We start from the raw sequence: 24,169 nt of genomic DNA on the forward strand, positions 1-24,169 counted from the left end.
ACTCAAATCATATCGTCATCATAATTAAGCACAGTTTTGAAGCATATATAATTTCATATACGTTGTTGCATGTCAGTTGACAGGGAACGGTAGATAAAATCAACCTGCTACGCAGTACGAATGGCGTTCGCTAGAGGGATCTGACGCTAGCTAGTGTCAGCTTTTCCGATGAGCGAGCCTGGCGATCTTTGCCGGTGAAAACATCCCAGATTTCTGTTGGCCGGCCGTATGAGTGGGGTCTTCTTCTCTCTTACTCCCTGGGTATCAGGTAGCTGTGATATATGAAGTAGTACATTAAAGAAATAGTATATCTTAATTTTAATTGTAAGTATAATATTAACATATCCAATACATGATTTGCAAAATTTTTATCAATCTCAGTTACTGATTGTATTTAATAAGATTAAGCATACTTAATGACTAGGTATTACTTACTAATTCTAGAAAAAAACTTTTTTATTGAGCAAAACAATAAAAAACGCAATTATGATGTATTTTCTGACAAAGTTGAAAAAGAAATTAATTGCTTGAAGCATGCATTAATTTCAGTTTTTGTTCTAGAATCATTAAAATTATCAACATTTTGATAAGATTTTATCTTACAAACATCAAACACAAATATTAACTTTTATTTGTTTTTAAATTTAGTTCCTTGACTGGTTGAGATTGGCATTTTTTGTACAAAATGTCTAAGACAATTGCTGTTGTTGGTTCTTGCATGATAGATTCTATCACGTAAGTAAAATTCACATTATTTTTGTAGTTTGTATAATAAGAAAAATATTAAAAATAGAAATATAATTTTAGTTATTCTTCTCGACTTCCAAAGCCAGGAGAAACAATTATTGGAAATAAATATGAACAAGGTTTTGGTGGAAAAGGAGCAAATCAATGTGTTACAGCTGCTAGACTTGGAGCTTCAACTATATTTATTGCATCAGTATAGAATTGAAATTTATTTAAATTATAATTTTTTTATTTTTATTTTTATTCATATTATACTCATAGTTGGGTTCTGATTCATCGGGAAAAGAATATATAAAAAAATTGAAAACAGAAAACATAGATACATCCTATATAAAAGTTCATAATGATCTTCATACTGGATTTGCTCAAATTATGGTCACAGAAACAGGTAAAGCTTCTTACACACATTTTTATATTTTTCTCTGAATTACAACATTTAAAATTGAGTGTTTGATATTTTGAATTAACTGCAGGTGAAAATGTAATAGTTATTGTACAAGGTTCAAATACATTATTGAGTTCAAAAGATGTTGAAGAAGCTAAAGAAGCGATACAAAATGCGTCAGTTCTGCTTTGTCAATTTGAAATACCATTGGAAATTAATTTAACAGCTTTAAAACTATATAAGGGACATGGTTTGTAAATAGAGTTATTTAAGAAAAACGAAAGATTCAATAGAAAACAAATGTAATTTAATAAATATATTATAATAGGTACATCGATTGTAAATGCTGCACCAGCTATAAAAGATATTAATACAGAAATTTTCAAGCTATCTGACATTTTTTGTGTTAATGAATCAGAGGTTTGCAATCAATTTTTAAATCGATTTAAATTTATCAAATAGACATATAATATTAATTTTTAATTCAGGCTGAAATAATGACTGGTATAGAGAATATAACAGTAGCGAATGCCCAACTAGCTGTAGATAAATTTTTTATATTAGGATGCAATACTGTTATTATAACATTAGGATCTCAAGGAGCAGTTTATGCATCTAAAAGCAATAAAAATATCATCCACATACCATCAGAACCTGTAAAAGCTGTTGATACTACAGTATATAAAATGACTATGAATTCATTAAAAATCATATTAATAAATCATAAATATTATTGATTTTAACAATTTTATATTTTAGGGTGCAGGAGATGCGTTTTTAGGAGCATTAGCATATTTCATAGCATATCATTCTGATCTTTCTTTGGAAGAATGCATTAAAAGGTCTAACAGAATTGCTGCTGAAAGTGTTATGAAAACTGGGACTCAAACAAGCTTTCCATATAAAAAAGACCTGCCTAAAGAGCTATTTTAAAAAGTAGTTTAAGTTATATAAATAAGTGCAATTGTAATACATTGATAAAATGCATAATTTATAAAAATATGAAAAAGTAGATGCAGTAAAGTTTATAAAATGATGAATTTTTATAGTCATTTTTTTACACAGTACAAAAAAAAAATCTTAATTACAAGATTCAAAGCAAGAAAAAGCAAATGTAATTTTTTAAGAATATTTTATTAAAATAAGTTTCAATACTTACAAATGTTTTATGTAAACTGTCCTTTACATTCAGTTAGATTACTATATTTACACTTGGAAAGAAAGTTAGATTTTATCCAAATATTATAACAACTTTCAATAAATAAATTATAATATTTTATATAATTTCTTGGTCAACAAGTTAATACATCTAATTGGCATATGCTGTATTTCCGAGTTGTCGTATTTCTTGTTAAAACAATGTTTGAATTTTTATTGACTAATTCTAACACTGTAGAAAAAACGACATATCCTAAACCTACACCTTTGGCCTCTGAAAACGAAAATCCACCCTGAGTCACATATCCAATAACTTCTCTATCACAAGAATGCCTTACTGCTGCACATTTCGGTAAAAACAAATTGGCCATTGTATTAGACTGCTGCTCAATTATTGTTTTATTTACATCTGACAATTTCTCCTTAACAAGTTGACAAATTTTATTTAAATGTTTTGCCTCTGAAGAATTTTCCAAAGGTATCTCATAGCTTGCAGCTTTAATTTTCTTTTTTGCTCTTACTCTCTGTTTTCTTAATCTTTTTAAGTGGGTGAGATGATCTTTTCTCAAATTCTTTCGTTTCTCTTCATTAGGATCTGTCTTTATGGAATCCTCTGGTCCACACCATCTAGGATCTTCTATTAGTTTGATCAAGTCCTGTTCTGTTGGTAAGCAAATTATAGAAAAATCATGAGGTAATCCTTTTCTTTCAATAATTACTCTAACAGGCACAAAGCAATTTTTATTGTCTACCAAATTATCTAGATTAACTGTAGTTGACTCTTCGTTTAATTCTTTGTTAGTAACCTTGTTCTTTTTCTTAGTTTTTGAACAGAGCTTTGCTCTTAAAAGTGAAAGAACATTATGATCTTTCAAAACATAGAAATCATCTACATTGTTCCATTCTTTCATAAGCATATTCCATTCACAAAAGAATGGAGAAGATATACCAAATTTAACATAGTTGACACGTTTGTTCGGAGGTAATTTGAAATATTTTTTGGTCAATTCTTTCTTTATGATATCTGCTTCAATCTTGAAGGCATTAGTATCTGGATGATTTAAAGCAGGCATACTGAGATTTGAGTTTTCATAAGCAATTGATTTCGCTTCTCTCAATCCTCCAGGTTTTGCACATCTCAAAATCAGAGCAAGCCAAAAAGGCATGGACCAGCTAGCTGGTAAGATTATGTCAATACCGGCTCCAAATCCAATGTTGTTGTTATGAACATGACTACCAGGTTTTTGGATGAGAAGAATTGGAACCTTATGCATGATATCTTCGTTGAAAAACTGATCGTTTTCCACACCTGGTACTAAGCTTTGACTTCTTATACTGTTAATGGCACTTGCTGATATACAATTTTTAGTAACATAACTTCTTATATTTTTATCATAAAGTGGACTTTGATTTAATAATGATGGAATCATTGAAATGATTTCATTATCTTTTGTATTTGGAAGTGATTTAGTTCTTTTATTAGGCAGAAAAAATCGAGGATCTAATACTGTCAATGCTAATACCATGTTTGGAGGCAGTTGATTTGGAGTTTTCAAATTACTTATATTATTATAAACTTTATTTTGAATGTTAAATGCTTGTAAATTATCTTGAGATTCATAATAGCTTTTGTACCAAGAGTCAATTGAATGTTCAGTTTTATCAATGTTGTCCACTTCCATTTCATAAGAGTCTCCTACATTTTCGCAGTTAACATTTTCAGAATTTTTTATTTCCATAACAGTCTTTTTAGTTTGTACATTATTTAATTTAGAATTGATATTAGGAATTTTGAAGGCATCAGTCAATATACTCAAAGCTAGAGGTCCAGAGAGACGAAATCTATTCAAGCAGTTTCTTAAAACTACCAATTCACAACCATGACTATTCTCATAAACAGGAATTTTTGTAAACAAAAATATTTTCAGACCAGTTTCTACATTTTCCTGATCTTGACTGTTGAGCTTTTCTTGGCTACAATCACTTTCAGCATCCAAAATACTTTTACTTTTCTTCAATTCAAAATCAAAGTTTGATATAATTGAATTCAATAATTCTTCATAAAATGATGGATGTATCCAAATCCAAATAGCTTTTATATTATTTTTACTGGTAGGTCTCCATAAAAAGTTTACATATCCAATAGGATGAGTTGGACAACTATTCTTCTCATAGAACATTACTGTACCTTCTCTTTCTCCATTGATAAATGCTTTTGCACAAAATGTCAATTCATTCGGATTACAATGCATTTTTAACTTTTCTTTCAATAATTCTTCTGGACCTTTAATCTCTATACATGTGTAATAAGAAATGTCTTGAATTAGGCAATGATTGACAACTGCTCGATAATTTGCACGAAAACATCTGTCATTGGAATGATATGGCAATTTGAAGCCCCACTTTTCAATCATTTTAAAACGCTTGGCATGCCATATATGAGTTTCAAGCCAAAATTTATTTTTCTGCCTTCTATTGTATTCCAAAAGTAAATTACACGGTCGTCGTCTAAACTTTCTAGATGGGCGCTTTGTTTTTGGTGGTAAGCCAGATTTAGTCATTTGACTGATGTGTCCATTTCTTAATTTTCTTGGCATGCGTTTGGCATTGTGGGACATAACACGACGTCGCATGTGCATCGGTAGTTTTTGGAAAATTAGTTTCGTTTGATTTGGGTGTTCTGTGAAACAAAATAGGCGATTAATATTGGCATTTACCAATCGTTCCAATGAACGTAAATCGTTCATTAAAAAAAGAAAAACTCACCGAGATTATAAGTCATCGCAGCCATCTCATTTGCTCTGGCTGTAGCAAGATTCTTAAAAGATGCATCACGAGGTAGCCTTTCCTCGCCACCGAGGGATACGTCAAACTGCTGTTTCTCTTTCGACATTTTGATACACTTTTGATACAAAAGTAACGTATTAAACAATCTGCCGAGATAAAAATAAGTGCAACGGAGGTTAGTCTTAGTGCCGTTGTGTTTACGCGGATTCAGTCTGTATATGCTAGTGAAAGTCTAATATCCACCATGAGTTGATGCTAAATTCTAGAAAAATTACTCTGTGCTGGGTCCCTAGAAAATAGCCTATAGATTCGGTGAAATTTGATTGCATCGGCTCTTCGTCAATGCCGTATCTACCTTTGTTATTCAATATTACTCGCGTAGTTGCTGCTACAAGCTAAAAGATTATTCAATCAATTTACTTGTATTTATTATTATTGAAAATACGTATTATTTAATTAAAAATTCTCAATTATGGTTTGAATTTAAGTAAGAGGGCAGTCACTGGATGTTGGTTAAATAAGAATTAAGTTTCAACTTGAGAATAACATAGATAATTATTTTTATTCTTTGAAATTGATACTTTATGATTATTTTACTTTTTTCAGACGGAAATCACAATTACTTAGCATTATACAAAAGTAGATAATCACAAAGTATGCATTTTAAAAAATAATAATGATAATGATCATATTATTTCCAGGTTAAAATCAGATGTAATCAACATCCAGCGACTGCTTAGTTCTTGACAAATTACGGCTGAGAATTTTTAATTCAATACCTACGTGTTTTTTAATAATAAATATAAATAAACTAATTGAATAAACTTTTAACATGTAAAAAGATAGGTACGGCACTGATGGAGCAATTGACGCAATTGAATATCTTTAAATTTGAAGGGCTATTTTCTAGAGACCCAGCAGAGCAATTTTTCCAGTGGCAACATTATCGCTATCGGTAAGCATCTTTCTCTAGTTCAAATTCGATTTTGAAAGATGTATAAAAAATGCTTCCTAATACTTCAATAATGTAGAAAGCCATTTGAAATTACTATTATAGCACATTACGATACAAGTGCGGGAAAATAGATTCTCATCTCGTGCGAGATCTCGTGTGGCACTTACGCCCGAGCGAAGCGAGGGTGGAAAAGTAAACGAGACGAGAAACTCTTTCCCGAACATGTACCGTACCGTATTTTTTTATATGACGTGTGGAAAGGGCGATTTTCAATGCACGTTTTTTACCGAGCGTGCGGGAATAACGCACTTTCCGCATGGAGTGTCGAAAAGATAGTTTACGAACAGGGTTACATGTTGGAGGCCTTTGATATAATTGTGTATTGTATGTATCATGACATTATTGTGTATTTACCATGAAAAAGAAATCGACGAAGTAATTTTTTCTTTGTAGTTCCATATAATTTTTGTAGAAATGGTGCAGTCAAGAAAAAAAGATAAATAAATAAAAATATGTAAAAGATTTTGGAATCTAAAGTTCGATACCTAGTTAAAAGGAACCTATCGAAGTGATAAGAAACATGCAAATACGTCCAGGACTCAAATGACGAAGCAGAAGGCAAGAATTATTTACATTTCATTTATACATTTATACATTTATTTTTTACAAATTGTTTACAAATGATATGAAAATGTTTTTAAATAATTTAATGGCAATAGATGATTGAAAATATAAAAAGATTGATATAGTCACGTCAATTCTTAATACGTGCAGAAAAACAACATTGATAGGTATATTACCTGCAGAATATGACTTTACAAGTTTTTTCGAAGATAATGGTAATTTTATGGAAGCAGAATTTAGTTTACTAGTTACACTGCATCGCATGAACTTACTTAAAGATAGGGGATTTACAAATAAATATGTTATAAAACAGATATCTTATGTAGCTAAAAAAAATGTAAAAATCTTTTCAACCGAATGTCGCCAGTGAAAATTCATTTATGAGCTAGATTATGATACAAGAAGAAATACGTATCCGCTAATTCAAAATTATCTGGAATTATTTAATTTAAAAAAATTTAAGTGGACTGAAAAATTTCTTTAGAACGTCTATTTCATATTCTCCTTCACGTTATCAGGAATGTGATTCAGCCCCATTCATGCACGTGCTCTTGAAAGATGCGTAGCATCTTGATTGATTGAAGCAGGAATTTTCGTTTTACTTTATTTGTAACAGTGAAAAATGCTATTTATTCGTTAATGTTAAAAATGCATAGCAATTATTTCTTGTTTATAGATAATTCTAACGGAGATATCACAGTTTGTTTCGATTCATTTAAAGTTTGTTCATTTAATATCGATGGTTACATTGAATTAATTTTAATATTTATTTTGATAAAATCGAATTGAAGAGATATTTTTTTAGAATTTTTATAACGAACTTCCGATTATTCTGAAAATACCTATTTATGTTATAAATCACTACTTTTTTTTAATTTAATTTTTTTGATTGAAGGGTATTCTCCGTGGTGCTTTACTTTTTTATTGTTTGTTACAGATTGATCATTTTGAACGAACATTAATATTTTTTGATAATGCACAATTCTTGGCTTTTATGTAAACGACAGCCAGCGGACACCGTGATAGCAGTATATTGTAATTTATTTGCACTATCTTGAAGTTTAAAACCAAATATACATCTGTTACAAGATAAAAATATCAATATTTTTGCATTCACTAAAGAAAAAAAAAATATTTTGAAGCTTTGAACAGTTCAAAAGCTTCCTTTTCACTCCTGGAAAATAGTCTGCATGCATTTTCATTTCTGGATTTTCCACATTTTCGGTGTTACCAAAATAACAGATTTTATATTTCGGTCAGAATAACGATCATTTATTAAATTTTATTTCTAAAATCTTGGAAAACGATCGATTTCTTGTATGTATGTACGCGCAATCTGCAGTCACAACAGATAACTCAATTGTAACTCAAATTGTTTAAAAAATATATCCAAAAAAAATTGCTAAGAATACGTGAATTTAATAATATTTATTTATCCAGCTTCATTAAACTTTTCTAAACCAATACTTATTTTCATGTAAATAAAAGTAGATTCTTTATAGCGTTGTTAAATGTTATCATTCTAAACTAATAAAAAAGGCATTTATATCAGGATAGAACAGATTACGCTTATAGCTGTATACAGCAGAGATAGTCACGGGTTAATAATACTTGTGACAGTCGAGATTGTGGACACGTGGGCTCGAACATCGGCCGGTCTAATAATTATCGGACGGTTAGTGATAGTTGAAATGGAAAATTGGTCGAACGGGTTAAAGTGCGATTGAATATACGATGGGTCTGGTGTGACCCAAGCTAGGTGCACTCACTGAGAGTTCTACATACCATTGAGTCATTCTGATTATCTATCCATTACCTGGATCACATTCAGCAAGGAGATGCAATTGTCACCAAAGTGAAAAGTTCGTACTTAAAATCCAACGATTAAATAATATTTGCGATAGTAGTACAGTGTCCTTTATACCTTTCTACATGCAGCTTTAGGTTTTATAAGAACAATTTGATCAATTGTCAGCCGATAGATTTTAGCTCATCGGATCTGGCTAAACATCATACACGACGTTCATATGCAATGGTAATTTTTAATTATACACTTTCTTGTTTTTGCGCTGCAAGTTGTTACTATATGTTTGTGTGCTTTTATATAAGGACAATCATCAACGACAACTTATAATTGCGCTGTTTCCGACTTACAGAAACGTAAAAACTATAATTTTGCTACTTCAAACTATTCCTAAAAACGCTTTACAAAGCAGAAATATATTATATTTTTAAAGCTGCGAAAAGTATCTTCTTAGCCTGTGATTCCTCTCATTAGATATTAAAAGTAACATTTCATACTTGCACCTATGATACCTATTTCATTTATCAAACTAGTTACATTGAGAAATAGAATAATTAATTCAATGATTAATTATAAGAATAAACTACTTACATAGCTTGACAAAAGAAAAATAAATTAAATTCCATCCAGTCATGTTCACGTTAATCTTCTACTGGAGGATTAAGGTTTTTTTGTATATTCCTTTCGAGAAAAATTCTGTTCCCAAGCGATTAGCTAGAAGATTGAGATTAATCGAGTGTACGAGTAATCAATCGCGAGTAGGAAATCGAAAAAAAGTCTACGTGTAGCGGTATATATGTTGTATCACTCTTGCAAAACAATAACTGTTTCTAATTTAACATTTTCCTGCAACTGCAAAAAAGAAATTGAAAATTTCCAATGCATATTCACAACTTCAACATGTACGCATCTTTGAGAGTTTTTCAAGGAATAAAAATTAATTTGCCTTCCAAGATAAATAACAGAATGTAAAACTAATTTTCTAGTAAGCAGCAGACAGACGACTGTATTGTCAGTATTGATTCGCAGAAACTGCAATAATACTGATAATTAAAATAACAATGACAATAATAAAGATTTATTGAACAATAAAAATATCTAAAAAAAAAAATAATAATAAATGGCGAGTACTTATAGGCTATTAAAAACAGAATCGATTTTCTATTTGCTCGTGAGAGTGCTACTTACATTACGTCACGAGTTATCACAGCCGAAAATTGAAAAGCCTTGTATTGTCGTCCTCAACGAGTATCTAATAAAACCAAAGGTTTGAAAGCGCGCTCTGTGACCTTGGCACCTTACCTAGGGTTGCTCGGCAACCTTTGACTTTCTTTTTTTTCTATTTTTCTTCACGTGGCTATTATTTGCTTTTATCTTTATCGTATTCCCGAGTAAAAGCTTAGAACTTGATAAAATATTACCATTTTCGTATATTTGTTGATAAAAACAAAAAGAATTGCTAGGGTAAATATATTTTCTTAAATACTTTTAACGAGTAAACATTGATTACGATCTACATTTACGAATCATTTCAAAGAGCAATATATAGCGTTATTTATAAATTCTATCGATTGTCACACGATCATATATTAATTATCGGCAGTTACGCGCCAATATTTGTCCAAAGAAAAAAAATTCAAATTCAACCTTAAGCGTCAAAATGATTCACAATGTAAATATCTGATAATAAATATCAACAAGATTACATAATGCTGTTTATTAATTGAGAAATCAACCGTGCCGCATTCGAGTTTCCCGCTAAAAAACTTGCCAAAAAATCTTTCCGAATCGATAACGAAGGAGTCTGTAACACAAAAAAATTAATTGCATTGAATAGTGAAAATGTCGTGTGTATTGCTGTCGAAAATTGATCGAGACAATAAATAATGAGAGGACATAAGTAGAATGGAACGGCATAAAATTAAAAGCGAAAAATCAATAAGCACGAATTATTCTAACCTCAATACAGGCCGCGAATTACGACAGCAGCGCCCGCGCGCCTCGTAACCAGTATTGCTAAAGCCATTTGTTGCCGTTGTCCGAGTTAGGATATCGGTGGTGCGTCAGTGTGAATTGTGCACGCGCGCGCGCGTGCCACCGATAAATTATTTTCTGCTTCATTGGATTTTTTGATTGTTATTGTTGTTGTTTGACTGTGTGAGTGCTCTCATCACCAGGATCACCGTGACGCGCACATCTTTCAACGTCCAGGGTCCCTTGGATATCCCGGCGCAGGCAAGGACCGGAAGGTGCGTTGTACCTTCGCCTTCTTTACCCTTCCGAAAAAAAAAAAAAATTCATTTCTTATGTTAAGTAGCCACCTCGCGAATAAAGAGAGAAAATCAGAGACGTATTCAATATTTGTCTCTAAGTTTTAGCTGGTATCGTTGTCCGCGATCTATGGAGACAAACGTTATTTTTACTGAGCGATTCTTTTGTTTTTTTTTTCTGTGTCAATCGTGCACATCTGTTTTTCCTTTTTTCTTTCAAATCATTGCCCTCCGCACACGCAAACATGTGTTGCACACTATTGTGTCTAGTGACCGTCAAGAGGCTGTGAAAAAACAAGACTGTAGCTATTTCTATAACTGTGTGTTCTACTACGAGTGTACGTTTCACAGATTCATATGAGTAACGCTAAGCAGTTCTTGGGAATCAATTTAAGTTCATTGCAAACTTACGCATAAGGCTTACTTCAAAGGACGGGAAATTAGAACACGATTCTCTGTCTGATGACCTGATGACGGTCAGGCCACCTCACTTAAGTATCTGCAACACGTTTTGGAAATAATAATTTTTTCCCTTAAATTAACGATGATCAGCAATGATCGATAACGATATCCACAATAATTGCACCAAATTTTTCGTATTACCATTTGAAAGTATCTTCACAGCATTCAATGTTAACGTTGTTATGTTGTGAGATGTTCAATCATATAATTTTTATATTAAAAAAACATTGTATTGAATTGGTTTTAGTTAGATTCTCAGTTGTTTCTATCAGCTAAAATTATTTTAATAACAGCGATGAAAAGTAAATTTGTTTTCTACGTTTCGGATTTCTTGAATTTTGGATAGAATCACGATACTTAATCCATAATGCTTTTTCAAATTTTTATTCAATATTAAATTCGCATTCATGTCATTTTATAATAGTCTTTGAACGTGCGGAATTCCTTCTGCTTTTGATCTTGGAAAAAAAGCCGCAACACTGAACTGGAAAAGATTCTCTAAATATAGTGCAAGTAATAAAATGATATAACAGGTTTTAACGAATGAACATTTCAACCAACGTTCTTGAAGGTTATTGAACCGTGAATCATTCGTGAGGGATGGAGTTATAAAAAAGAAAAATGCAATTTTAAGAGTTTAATACTAACATTAAATAACAAACACATCTCTCTGCGAATAAAAGCTTTTAGCCTCAACTGAGATGCCAATCAAATCGATTAAAAAAATTCATAAAAATTTGAAGTGTGACCTTCACCTACCGATCGATACATGGAAAAGTTATAACTCCAAAACTTGGCAAAGTGCACGCGGTGAAACTTGCTTCGAGGCCTTCGAGCCACTCGAAAATTTTCACGAGAAGCAGTTAGTATATGTATACAATATGAGTAATCAGCCGACGTGACAGCGCACGTGCGAAGGGGCGGAGAGGGATAGTAATAGAAGTCCAAAGCTAAAGCACGAAGTAACATATTGTACGGTTTTTTACCGTCTCTCTGACCGGTCCTCCTTCTTTACTCTCTTCTCTCTTTGTCGTCCTCGTCTAGCCTTATCAAAGTGCGTATTGAGTTGCTGGCGATTCACTTGGCCGCACTCATACACATGCGCTGAGCGAGAAGCGAGCGACAGAATTGGGACTTGATAACGAAGAGGGAGCCTCTCGCGCCTCTTGTGTAAGTGTGTGTGTGTGTGAGTGCTATGTGTGCCAAATAGTCGCCATCTTCGAGTTGGAGGTCGGGCAAATTTAAAGAAAATCTTTGCCTTGTACACACTCAGCTGGGAGATATAAACTCATGTATCATCAGCAGCTGGACACTTAGTTGGAGCGGTCTTTTGATCGTCCGTGCGTGTGTGCTTCGCCTGTGCGTTGTGTATTTAAGCGAAGGAAGAAGAGATAAAAAACGGGCGCGTGCGATCGAGTAGAGGCTGCTGAGAGCCAGCAGCAGCAGCAGAGCCCTCCCTGTGTAAGGAAGTGTGTGCACGTTCTCTCACATGCGATAGATTCAATTAATACGCTCGGCCAGAGCTTCGCTACTGGACTCTTGGCACGGTCGAGCCGCAGTTCGCTCTGAGCTGTCACCGTCCTCGGTCCTCCATAGGCTTGTAACATACAGAGAATACAATTATGAGCGAGTTCGATGCTTTATAGTGTTGTGAGAGCAAAGTGAGCCATAATGGCTTTTTAATTTGTTACGCTGGTGCTGGTGCTGGTGCTGGTGCTGGCTTCCTTCCTTTCTTTTTGTTGTTCAGGATCCTGTGCTCATTGCTATTTTTACACATGCGGTTTCTTTATTTTTCACAAGCTTTTTTTGCTCAGTCCATGTATTTTTTTTGCAGTTTCTCTCTATTTCTTAATAGACTTTTATTGCATAGCCATGAGTTTATTGAAGCATTGTGAGAGTGTGTAACATTGCACTTCAGAGTCTTGTGTCCCTTATGGTAGATATCTCAGTGTAGCTTTTAATCTTTGAGAAGCAAATGTTTCCTTTTTATGATCGCACAAGAGTCTCAATGCAGTAGCAGCTGAGATATTTGCCGTAGTTGTTAACAAGACTGCGATATAGTAAAGTGTTTTGGTGTAAAAGGTCTAATAAAGTGTTGTTCTGTGTGCAGTGAGGGACAATTGGTTACGGCAAAGATGAGTTGTCAACGCAATTCCAATAGAATTACAGTACCAGATGATCTAAGGGAAATTCTTCTGGAGTTCACAATTAGCTATCTTCTTCAACAGCCTGGAGATATTATTGATTACGCTCTGGAATTCTTCACTAGACTCAGAGAGAATCGACAGAACCAACTAATTCAGTCAGGACAAACGTGTACTTCCACACCTGATGAATCTGTTGATGAAGGTAATGTTCAATCACTTAACTGTATGAGTTATACTTTTATTATGTTCTGAGTGTAATGATAAATTTTTGTTTGCTAATTTTTTTTTCTAAGTAGCTGGAGCATTCCCACTTATTCATTCATGTGTAACAATTAAATAACAATAATGAATGATAATTTAATAATCCTCTTGAAACTCTAAATGTCTTTCATATTGTCTTCTGAGAATAGTAAACATAAATATAAAATTTATATTCATAGGTTTTAGCAAGTGCGATTTAAAGACAGTCAAACAAACTAATATTGCATTAATAGTTATTACCTTCCAATAAAAAAATAGTAACAAATGTTGTTTGAAGGTAAGCCAATAGATAGGTAAAACATTTTCAATTATTTACTTTATTAAAATTTTAATTGTAACGGTAATATCAGTAGAACTATATCCCCTCCAAAAAAAGCAGCATAATAGTGATCATTTTTTTGGTATTTAATTTTGCAGTTGAAAAAACAGTTGATTACTATGTCATGATGTTCAATCAAGGTATTAACAATCAATTATTAATCCCGGAATGCTGTTCCTTCTTTGGATTGAAATATGAGAGTTGTTGTATACCGACACATACATACGCATACATATGCGCGTGCGCACTTACACCGTTTGAATTTGAAAATAGTAAAAATACAGACCCTCCAAGTCACTTGACAATGCGCACGTAACGAGCGCGAGCGAGCGTTGCAAAACAATTTTCCTATAACGACATTCGCATCACTGATTTTTATTTCGTTCTTGTTTGTTGAATAGTCACGTGTGTGTATGTCTGTCCTTGCCTGAAACACAATTTCCAAACAGTCGTACACATATTCCCTTTAGACTAGCATTATGATAATGATCAATTCGTGATCGGATTACCAAATTGGAACTAGTTACGCGCAATTAACTTGTTGTCCATCACATGTACACACACACACACGCGCGCGCACGCACACACAGACATTCCAAGTAATGGACTGCATTCGGTGATGGCAATCTATCTCGGATGCAAGAGTTTGATGGCCTTAAATAGCGAACGCATGATTCTTTAGTCGACCAAAAAAAAAAAGAAATGACCTTTTTCTGTTACTCGTGATCTCATCTCGTGACGAGAAAGAATGGTGAGAGAGTTATTGCTCTCTTGTTTGATTGCATTAACAGATTTTAATTGACGAGCTTCATATATATTGTTTTCGTTTTATTTTTATTAATAATCGCAGTCAGTCGAATAATTCTTTTCGATTAAAATATATATTGCAGAGCTTTTATGAAACATTGGTTATTACATTCCTGATCGTATATTTTATCGATAAAGTTTGTTACAGTTTTATTAATAAAGCAATATTTATCGGTTCCACAACTTGTTTAATGTAACAGTTCTAAAAGTAGAAGTTTAACGAAGAAACATCAAATCCTGTGTACACTTCAAATCCATTGTGTATCAGACACTTGTGTTTTCGAATAAACAAGAACAAAAAGAATCGCCTGGAATCAGTGTCCCGTAAAAAATCCACGAATGCATATGTTGAATTGAAAAGCGATCGATCCTTACGTATCTCTTAATATTGACTGTCCCACTCCTGTCCCTCCCTCTCCTATCCTATATACACGTATACATTTCGATGTTTTCGATTAACGTTAGCTCGTATACGTACTTACCTATACGAAGGGAGATATGTCAATTTTACGAATGTTGAGGATATACATAAATTGTTTTCACATTATCGTCGCAATTCGTCTTCATTTTTATACGATTCTTTATATTTATTTATTCTCCGATGGTATTGAAAAAGCAAATGTTAAGAGGTTTTTGAAGTAGCACTTAATTTGTATAATACATCGATTCCCTTCTTGGATATCTATAATAAAATAGCAGATTCGATGAGATGCCGTATTATAGTTTAGATGTCTATGGAGTGTGAAAAAAATTATACAAATGGAACTCTATAGATCTGCGGTGAAACTAAAGGAGATTTGTGATGTGTTGTAGAACCACCGGTCGCCAAGTTCGCCTCCAGGAGGAAGAGCGTCTTCGCGGAAACATACAATCCCGAAGACGACGAGGAGGAGGATGGTGTTAAGGTATTTACAGTGCCTTATATACGCTCTTTATCGACGTTGTTCTTTTTTTTCCCAGTCGTTCTAATGACACATGACGCTCGCTACGCGAGAAATGATACGAGGTGTAATTTCGCATATGAAATACCGCACACGTTTCACTTTCTTTGGCTATTGCATTCTACAGTTGAGTCTTAAAAATTCCAAAATCGATTTTACAGTCAGTAATCTCTCTCGCGCGCGCTAATCGAATCACGCGATTGTGAAATGATCTTGAGAAAGGGACGTAATTAATTTTTCTTTTTTGCTTGAATCTCCATAACGTTTAAAGACAGAAAAAAAAGAAAGTGGTCGGGGAATGACGCACACAACTGCCGGGTAGAAATCTCCCTCCCTGCCCACTTGCCCACTGCAAATTAACGAGAAACACAAATATAAAATTTCTGCGTGGCGAGGCAATTTCTTATCTCGCTGCTTATTTAAGAGTTTATTTTTAAATATAAAAAGAAAAAAGAGAGTGAAAAGAAAATGTGCGCGGTGGCGGAGAAATAATATCTCTTTCTCTCTCTCGCGCGCGAAAGGATTTCGAGTATCAGATGGAATAACAAGCCAAGGGAAACAAATACCTTTCCTTTGCTCCCGAGGTCGAACAATAGAGAGAAAGTCACGGGGTCCTCGGCGTGGTCGGCGTAACCAATCGCGGCTCTCGACATTACAAAACCTCGGGAGCCGAATAATAGGAGTGATCTTTGACTGTCCGGCGCTCGTTACTCGAAACGGAGCGGAGCGACGATAGAGCCGGCGGCAAAAGCGCCCTTCGATAAACGCGAAGGATTTTATTTTGCTCGCGCGAGCCGCTTTGACGATGAGGAGCTCGATCTTGCGCGAAGTATCGAACGTGCCGTGCGCGCCTCAGAGGCCTGCTCGTCTCTTTATTTTTATTTTATTAAAAGAAAATAATAAATAAAAAGGGCGCGCTGTTTAATCAAGATCCGATAACTGAACACTCGGATGCACTTGCGGAGTTTTATGTAACCCACACACGTATCGACGATACCGTGGGTGAAGCTCTCTTTACCGCTCAACTTTTAGCATTATTATCTCTCTTTGCTGCTATAATCGGCGTTAAGAAACGGCTCGCGCTTTTTGTCTATAAATAACGCTCGTAAGAATATAGAAATGACGCTGTCATCGTCGAACACATGTTCTTTTTTTTTTCATGAAATCGCAGAGAGAGGAGCAAGCAGGCAGGCGGACGAGGCTTCGTCTCTCTCTCTCTCTCTCTCTCTCTCTCTCTCTCTCTCTCTCTCTCTCTCTCTCTCTCTCTCTCTCTCTCTCTCTCTCTCTCTCTCTCTCTCTCTTTAAATTATTGACGCGCTACAAAAATCAGGGCGAACAGGGGCCGCGGCTCCTTAACGAACGGAAATGATTTCTGACCATATCGCGAATGGTAATGCAAGCGGGCAAAGAAAGAGAGAACCTCTCGGGAGCCATCTCAGAGCTATTGTGCTTTGCAAAAGCTGCGATGTCAGCTTGCTCGTAATGCGGCATTAAGCGGAAAGCAATCGGAAAATACTTTTAATTTGATCGAGCGCTCTGGTATCATTGAAAAGAAAGCTGAAATAAGTCGTTCGCTGGCATCAATGGTATCCCTTTCCGTCGAACTGCGTGCACTTCTCTTTGATTGCCGGCTGAAAAAGCTACTTTAAGGCTGCCCTGGCGGTGAGACAAAAACGCAGCGAACGGGAATCGATGTGTTCCCTCTGGCCTTTTTTTTTTTTTTTTTCTTTAAAGACAACGTTTCGCTTTTTCTCTTTGAGAATTTCAGCATTTCTTTTCGTTTGTCGGCGGAGGGAAAAAATAACGAAAATATCATGACGGCCTGTTCGGCTTCAACAGCCTTGACGGAATCTCAAATTTACGATGTGACTGTAACGCGCGCGAGTTTTATTAAACTGTAAATCATCCGCGCGCGCGTTGTTTATTAAATTTCACGGTGCACGCTCCCTGACTCCTCGGCGGAGAAAAAAAAATCGCCAACGTCGGACTGAAAATCAATCCACGCTTCTTCTCCGTAGTCCTGACGTACGTGGTGCGGACGGTTTACCTACGTGTACGTCAAGAAGCAAGTACACACAGAGCATCTCTCGTCTCTGCGCGTAGACGATACGCTCGATAATTTCGGCGCCATGTTTACCCAACTCTCTTTGCTTGTGCTTGGTTCTCTCTCTCTCTCTCTCTCTCTCTCTCTCTCTCTCTCTCTCTCTCTCTCTCTCTCTCTCTCTCTCTCTCTCTCTCTCTCTCTCTCTCTCTCTCTCTCTCTCTCTCTCTCTCTTTCTCGATTCACCGGCTGATCGATATATAGAGCTTGCACATACACATACGCTGAGGGTCGCCGCGTACATACGTGTGTGTGTGTGTGTGTGTGTGTGTGTGTGTGGGTGTGTATTTGTGATAATGAAAAAAAGAGGGAAAAAAACGGGGAGAGAAAATTTTCGCCCCGAGGTTTTCTTCTCTCTCTTCGCTTTGCCCGGCGACGCGTGTAATTCACCTTTGTGACGTAGCAGCCACGTGCTGTACAATAACCCGTCGGTGCTGCTTTGCCGTGTACATGAAATATATTCCAGTAATGCGTTATATATAGACGAGGACAACAAGAGAAGAGAGAAAACGAGATACTCGTAAACCGAGCGAAACAGGGAGAGAGATAGCAAGAGTCGCACGCACTACATTACGGCGGAGCGAAAAAAAATTTGTGTATGTATCTATCACGGAACTGTACCTGCATTATGAAACGGCTCGGCTTTTGCTTCTGTCAGAGCAGCGATACACGGGCCGAGATAACGCTCCCGGCTTCTTTTTTTTTTGTTTGTATTGTGACCTCGTCGACGACGACTACTTGTTCTCCGTTTGTTTTTCCATTGACGCGCGTAAAATGTTTTGGAAGACTCGTACAGAGCACACGCACGTGGCAGTAGCGGCTTCCTTTTTTTTCGGCCACAGCGAGTTTTTATTCAGCCACGCTTGGGACATTAATCGATTTTTCATCTTTCTCCTGTTCGGAGATGGATGCAAGTTTCTCCGTGCGAAACTAGGTTATAGAATGGCCCTAAATGTCATTTTGTGTGTCAAACGGTTTTGCGCAGAAATTGATTTTCCCAGCTACCGCGCGCAGCGGAGCTCCGGCTGTGCGTCGGCCAGGCTGAAATAATTTGATGAAATTGTCGAGGAAAAAAAAAATATAAAGTAGACGCTTTGCTCGCGATCGCGCCACAGCCATCGGATTGCGATGCGATGCGCAAAAGTTTGCCCACGCGCGAGCGAAAAAATTCGCTTGCTCCACCTACGCGGATGATATTGTTTTGCGATATGAGTTCGCTCTTTGTTGCAGAGCGTCCATCCAAAGAGCGACGAACAGCGACAACGGCTCGGCGAGAGCGTCAGAAACATTCTCCTCTTCCGCTCTTTAGATAAGGTACGTAAGCTCTTGTCGAGCAGCATAATAACTAATTGCCGCGAAGACGCGCGACTGCTGTTGGCAATCCACGCGCTCTGTTCCCGACGCACACAGATCATGCAAATTATTGGGTCTTCGCAGGAACAAATGGCAGGTGTGCTAGATGCGATGTTTGAGAAGACTGTTCAAAGTGGAGAATTCATTATCCGGCAAGGTGACGATGGCGACAATTTCTACGTCATCGAAAAGTATGTGACGCCCATCCTCTCACTCGTATCGTGCATTTTTTAACTTGGACGAAAATAATGTCGAATGGCTTTTACAGAGGCAGATTCGAGGTACACGTAAAAGACACGTTGATTCATACGTACGATAACAGCGGGGCATTCGGCGAATTGGCTCTTTTGTATAACATGCCTCGAGCTGCCACGGTCAAAGCTATCTCACCAGGCACCCTGTGGGCCATGGACAGACAGACTTTCCGACGCATTCTTCTCAAGTCCGCCTACAAGAAGCGCAAGATGTACGAGGATCTCATCAACAAAGTTCCCATGCTCAAATCCCTCGAGGTACATACAACAATTATGTTCGATTAATGAAAAAAATTGAGGTCGTTATTGCGGTGGCAGATGAATGTTACAGTCTTCGTGGCTTTTGTTTCATATTTTATAGCCGCTTGCAAAAGGCTCAATATGTGCGTGAACTCTTTCAACAACCGTCGTAACCTTCTATTTTTATTGTTACAGCCCTACGAGCGGATGAATCTTGCCGACGCTCTTATTCCGAAGCACTTCTCGGACGGCCAGCAAATTATCAAACAGGGTGATATAGCAGATGGAATGTATTTTGTCGAACAGGGTGTCGTTAGAATTACGATTGTTGGTGATAATGGCAAGGAAGTCGAGGTGAGCCTTGGAAACTTATTCTTTCAGTAATAGTTTTTCATTTGTCTCCTTAATTATTGTAAAATCGTTAAATTTAGGTAAATCGTATACCGGCTGGTGGTTACTTGGGTGAACTTGCGCTTGTCACTCACAAACCTCGAGCAGCTTCTGCATACGCCGTAGGCTCTGTGAATTTAGCCTGTAAGTTGTGTACTTTTGAATTCCTGCTCGATAATTATTATTGCAGTGATGTTGCTTATTGTTAAATGAATACATTTTAGTCTTGGACGTTGAAGCATTTGAGCGTTTGCTAGGCCCTTGCATGGAGCTGATGAAGCGTAACATAGATGATTACGAAGATCAATTAATCAAAATATTTGGCAGCAAAACCGAGATATCCGACATCCGATGAATCGATGCGCGCGATGTAATCCGTAAAAATCGCTGTATGAGAGAACAACACATAACAACAAATATCAGATCCCACAGCGAGGCACAAACTCTAAACTATCCGTTTGTGAATCTTCATCCACGTACTTTAAGAGTCTTTTTAAGGCGAAGATCTTATGACTGTCCACTAGACATTGTATGATTCTATCATTAGTAGCTGCAGCATTTACACCTACTATTAATGAATATCCAAGAAAACTAACATAACAAAAAAAGCAAAACAAAAAAAAAGAATAATAATAACGCAGACAAAAACAACACACAGTCCTTAATATGTACGACACGCCATGAGAATATCTGTAAAGACTGTATTAGATTGGAAAGTATTACAGTTTTTGTAAGATCGAAGCTTCGCATCACGGATATCTAAGTTTGATTTTTTAATTAAGTTGTTAGTGCCATCGTCATTATTGACTTATTGTAAAGCCTTTGTTGTTGCAATTGAATTTTTGTCATTTTTAAATCGAAACCAAGATAGAGAAGGAAAGAAAAAGAGAAAACAGAAGAGAGAGAGAGAGAGAGAGCGAGAGCGAGAGAGAGAGAGAGAGAGAGAGAGAGAGAGAGAGAGAGAGAGAGAGAGAGAGAGAGAAAGAGAGAGAGACAAAGACAAAGACAAAGACAAAGACAAAGACAAAGACAAAGACAAAGACAAATAGGAGTCCAATAGGTTGAAAAACCGTAGTAGAGCAATTATAATTTTGATTGAAATCGGTGCTAAACTGTTCCAAGAAGAGACGCATCTAGCGAGCCGCTGACAGAACTTTGATTTTTCCGTAGTAGAAGAGCCCCAAGGAACACTTGTTATCGAAAGTAAGATTTCTGAAAAGAAAAAATAAATTGCCATGGTTTATGTGACAAAACCAAAACAATTGAGTTCATGGCAGGGCCAAAACCAGTGATATAGCACTGAACATATCAGTTGCCTGCTTCATCGTGTCTTCTACCTTCGATTTCCTATTCTATCTGTTACATGTATCTCATACGTTCTACATCGCTTCTCTCATTTCTATTCATCGTATCGTTACTTTGTCATTATATGAACAATATAACAGCGATGCCCTTTACAATGTCTCGAAACGTAAGAAAAATCTCAGCTAGTCGTTAGCAGTAACTAAAATCTTTTCCTTTCCGCATAATTGCCTTTGTCCTGTTTTTCAATATCGTCTACTCTTAAATATCACTGGGATGTACAGTATACTCATTGTCAAAATTAGTGTAAATGTCTAAGGAAAATAAAAAGTCCACGTAATTAAGGCCTCCTCGATAAACTGGAGATTGTCACTAACAACTAGATGAGCACCTTGATTAGCATTTGATTTTATTTGAAGAAAGAAATATCATCAACATTCCTATTTGACATTATGATGGGTTAATGATGACAAAAAATAACAGATCAACTCGAAAAAATTACTTATAACTTGTTTCTCCTGTTGAATTATTGCTTATTTTGCATGTAAAGGCGGTAAAAATGTACAAAACATGTTAATATTTGTTGGAAACCAGTGATTATTTGAGTCTTGTTCGCGACAAAAGAAAAAGAAATTCTTTAACAAGTACTTTGTTATCCTTGTTTGCTCAATACTTTCATATGAATCTCCCGGGTATCGCAAATTAAGAATAAAAAAACTAAGACGACTTTTCGCTTGAATTTACCTAAAAAATGAATGAAGTGCTTAGCGTGAAATCGTATTATCAAATGAAGAGAATGTAAAAACAATAATATGAACATTTATGCTTATTACGTGTGGTTAAGTGTGGTAAAAGTTAAAGTGTAAGATTATTTCTTAATATAAGTATGTCATAAACGTGTTATCGTTTGCTTGAAAGATAGCAAAGAAAACGTAACATCTTAAGTTTCTATGTTATTTATATTCCTTGCAATAGCAGAAAACTTATGAACGAGGCATATATATATATAAATTTTTAGTTAATTGCGGGGAAAAATTATAAGATAACGGAAGCGTGATTTGTTATTTGTCAAACCCAACTGTGAGTTTGATGTTTTTAAAGATTTATATAAAAACAAAAGTGTGCGCGCATTTCTATGCTGTGTATGTTGAGTGATAACACGTTTCCATGTATGTGAAAGCAGTTGCATGTTAACTTCGTTCGTTACTTAAATTTATCTCGGATACAACACTTGCCAGAACTTTTAAAAATGGAAGTTCAATTTTAAATATCAACACCTTACCGAACAGCCGTTAACATAAAGTAATATTAGAAATACATGTCGACAATTTATAATGACATATAATCGTTTATCGAAAAGCATGTTACATGATTGCGCGACGCTTAGGCAAAAGAATATTTAAAAAATGATAGAATGTCTTCAGATTGATTTCTTCGTCGCGGGCGAGGATGTAAAGGGAATTGTAGGACAATCATTTCCGTTATATTGGTCAAAGCAAAGGATTTAATAAGCATTTCTAATGTGTCCTCGAACTATAAAAAAAGTTATTATTTATGCGTAATTTTGTTCTTTTAAGCTTCGCGGATTTATTTATGTTGCTTTCTTTCAGATCATATAGTTAATATATAGCTATAAAAAATCATAAGATTTTCTAGTCGATCAATCTAGGTAAACGAATGAATATAGAGTATTATTATGTTTGATATTATGAAATGAGAACTTATCCAATTGAGATAATCAAATTGAACAACACTAAGAATATTCTATAATACTGCCGACCAAGATTTTAAGACAGAAAATAATTATGATTTTTTCCCTTAGTGTAGATAATGATAAAATACAAATGTGTTGAAAAATTGCGCGTGTTTTTACAAAGTACTTGTTTTTGGTGCAAATGTATTTTATCAGTTATTTTTTTGTTGTTGAAAATGTACTTATTCATACGTATTAATTATTTTAACTTAATTTTAAACTTCCTCAAAAAAATATTTATTCTAAGATATTTAAAAAAAAAATTTCCAAGGAAACATTCTGCCAAAAACTACTTTCATACAACAGATATATAAATTGGAAGATTTTCAATCACTTAATTAATAAAGTGAACCAAATGAGAGTAATAAGGAATTTCAATCTTACTTTCATAAGACAGCGGATCAAGTGTTCATCACACACAAACTGATTTTTTGAAAGCTGAAATGTTTTCTTTATCCAGTTTTACTTTGATTGTCTTCAGATTAAAAATCTCGCAAACTTGCTATATACTTCTAAAATAAAAAGATTTCATAAGCGAATTACAATAGTAAAGTATATAAAAAAAGTTGTTAATCCTAATATCTTTATTGATTTTTTTTGAAAAATGGAAAAAGGTCGATTTGTATTATTCAAAGTCCGTTGCATTCAAGAGAAAATATGATCATTAACGTAACAGTAAGTCAATAATCGCACAAACATGCAAAAAAGATATGAAAAATCCTAGTCATTTTTTTATAGTATAAAGGTGCTTCAATTCGAAATGAAAATAAAAAAGAAAAAAATTAAATATATACCTTTTGAAAAATAATGTACCTTTACGATTATTTTGATGTTTGAGATGCAAACTAAAATTGAAAAAAATACTTCGACCTATTGGCGATACTTCACAAATATAGTCTTGTACATCTTTAACAAAGCCTTGACCACTTCCGAATTTCATGTAACAAGGTGCGAGAACACACAGTAAGGTATCAGGAATATTCAATCGCAATTACAATGATTACGAAAAAAAAGAAAGAAATAACTGTTCGTGTAAAAAACATAGATGTCTGGATATGGTGAAAAAAATAAAATAAACATAAAAAAGTGGCGAACATTTTGCGAAAACC

The 24,169-nt window shown here is 35.0% G+C and overlaps 3 protein-coding genes and 1 long non-coding RNA gene across 6 annotated transcripts; 2 read left to right on the forward strand and 2 right to left on the reverse strand.

Moving 5' to 3' along the window:
• The first annotated feature begins 197 nt into the window (after nucleotides 1-197).
• Nucleotides 198-2,235, forward strand: LOC131663559 (ribokinase-like). Of its 2 annotated transcripts, none has more exons than XM_058934027.1 (8): nucleotides 198-324; nucleotides 649-735; nucleotides 808-940; nucleotides 1,009-1,135; nucleotides 1,221-1,382; nucleotides 1,461-1,552; nucleotides 1,621-1,809; nucleotides 1,892-2,235. In XM_058934027.1, exons 2-8 carry the CDS (start codon nucleotides 686-688, stop codon nucleotides 2,063-2,065), a joined length of 927 nt encoding a protein of 308 aa, XP_058790010.1. In that variant the 5' UTR covers nucleotides 198-324; nucleotides 649-685; the 3' UTR covers nucleotides 2,066-2,235. The 2 variants fall into 2 exon arrangements, with proteins under 2 accessions (XP_058790010.1, XP_058790011.1); XM_058934028.1 differs by having other exon boundaries at nucleotides 235-268.
• A 102-nt stretch (nucleotides 2,236-2,337) lies between these two features.
• LOC131663520 (ribonucleases P/MRP protein subunit POP1) lies at nucleotides 2,338-5,352 on the reverse strand. The gene is made up of 2 exons (XM_058933974.1): nucleotides 5,057-5,352; nucleotides 2,338-4,970 (listed from the first exon to the last, which is right to left on the reverse strand). Exons 1-2 carry the CDS (start codon nucleotides 5,181-5,183, stop codon nucleotides 2,425-2,427), a joined length of 2,673 nt encoding a protein of 890 aa, XP_058789957.1. The 5' UTR covers nucleotides 5,184-5,352; the 3' UTR covers nucleotides 2,338-2,424.
• A 3,946-nt stretch (nucleotides 5,353-9,298) lies between these two features.
• LOC131663554 (uncharacterized) lies at nucleotides 9,299-12,338 on the reverse strand. 2 transcript variants are annotated; one of them, XR_009301861.1, is made up of 3 exons: nucleotides 12,179-12,338; nucleotides 10,420-10,736; nucleotides 9,299-10,264 (listed from the first exon to the last, which is right to left on the reverse strand). It is a non-coding gene; the product is annotated as an uncharacterized LOC131663554 (long non-coding RNA). The 2 variants fall into 2 exon arrangements; XR_009301860.1 differs by lacking the exon at nucleotides 12,179-12,338 and adding an exon at nucleotides 10,811-10,995.
• A 375-nt stretch (nucleotides 12,339-12,713) lies between these two features.
• On the forward strand, nucleotides 12,714-21,375 carry LOC131663553 (cAMP-dependent protein kinase type II regulatory subunit). Its single transcript, XM_058934020.1, has 9 exons — nucleotides 12,714-12,853; nucleotides 13,303-13,541; nucleotides 15,540-15,631; nucleotides 18,999-19,082; nucleotides 19,206-19,312; nucleotides 19,390-19,633; nucleotides 19,811-19,969; nucleotides 20,047-20,149; nucleotides 20,230-21,375. The coding sequence occupies exons 1-9, from the start codon at nucleotides 12,828-12,830 to the stop codon at nucleotides 20,358-20,360; spliced, it is 1,185 nt and encodes a 394-aa protein (XP_058790003.1). The 5' UTR covers nucleotides 12,714-12,827; the 3' UTR covers nucleotides 20,361-21,375.
• Nucleotides 21,376-24,169: the final 2,794 nt, after the last annotated feature.

Source organism: Phymastichus coffea, unplaced genomic scaffold (assembly GCF_024137745.1).
Source record: "Phymastichus coffea isolate CEN01 unplaced genomic scaffold, Cenicafe_Pcof_1.1 PCOF00036, whole genome shotgun sequence".
In the NCBI taxonomy this organism is placed as follows: domain Eukaryota; kingdom Metazoa; phylum Arthropoda; class Insecta; order Hymenoptera; family Eulophidae; genus Phymastichus; species Phymastichus coffea.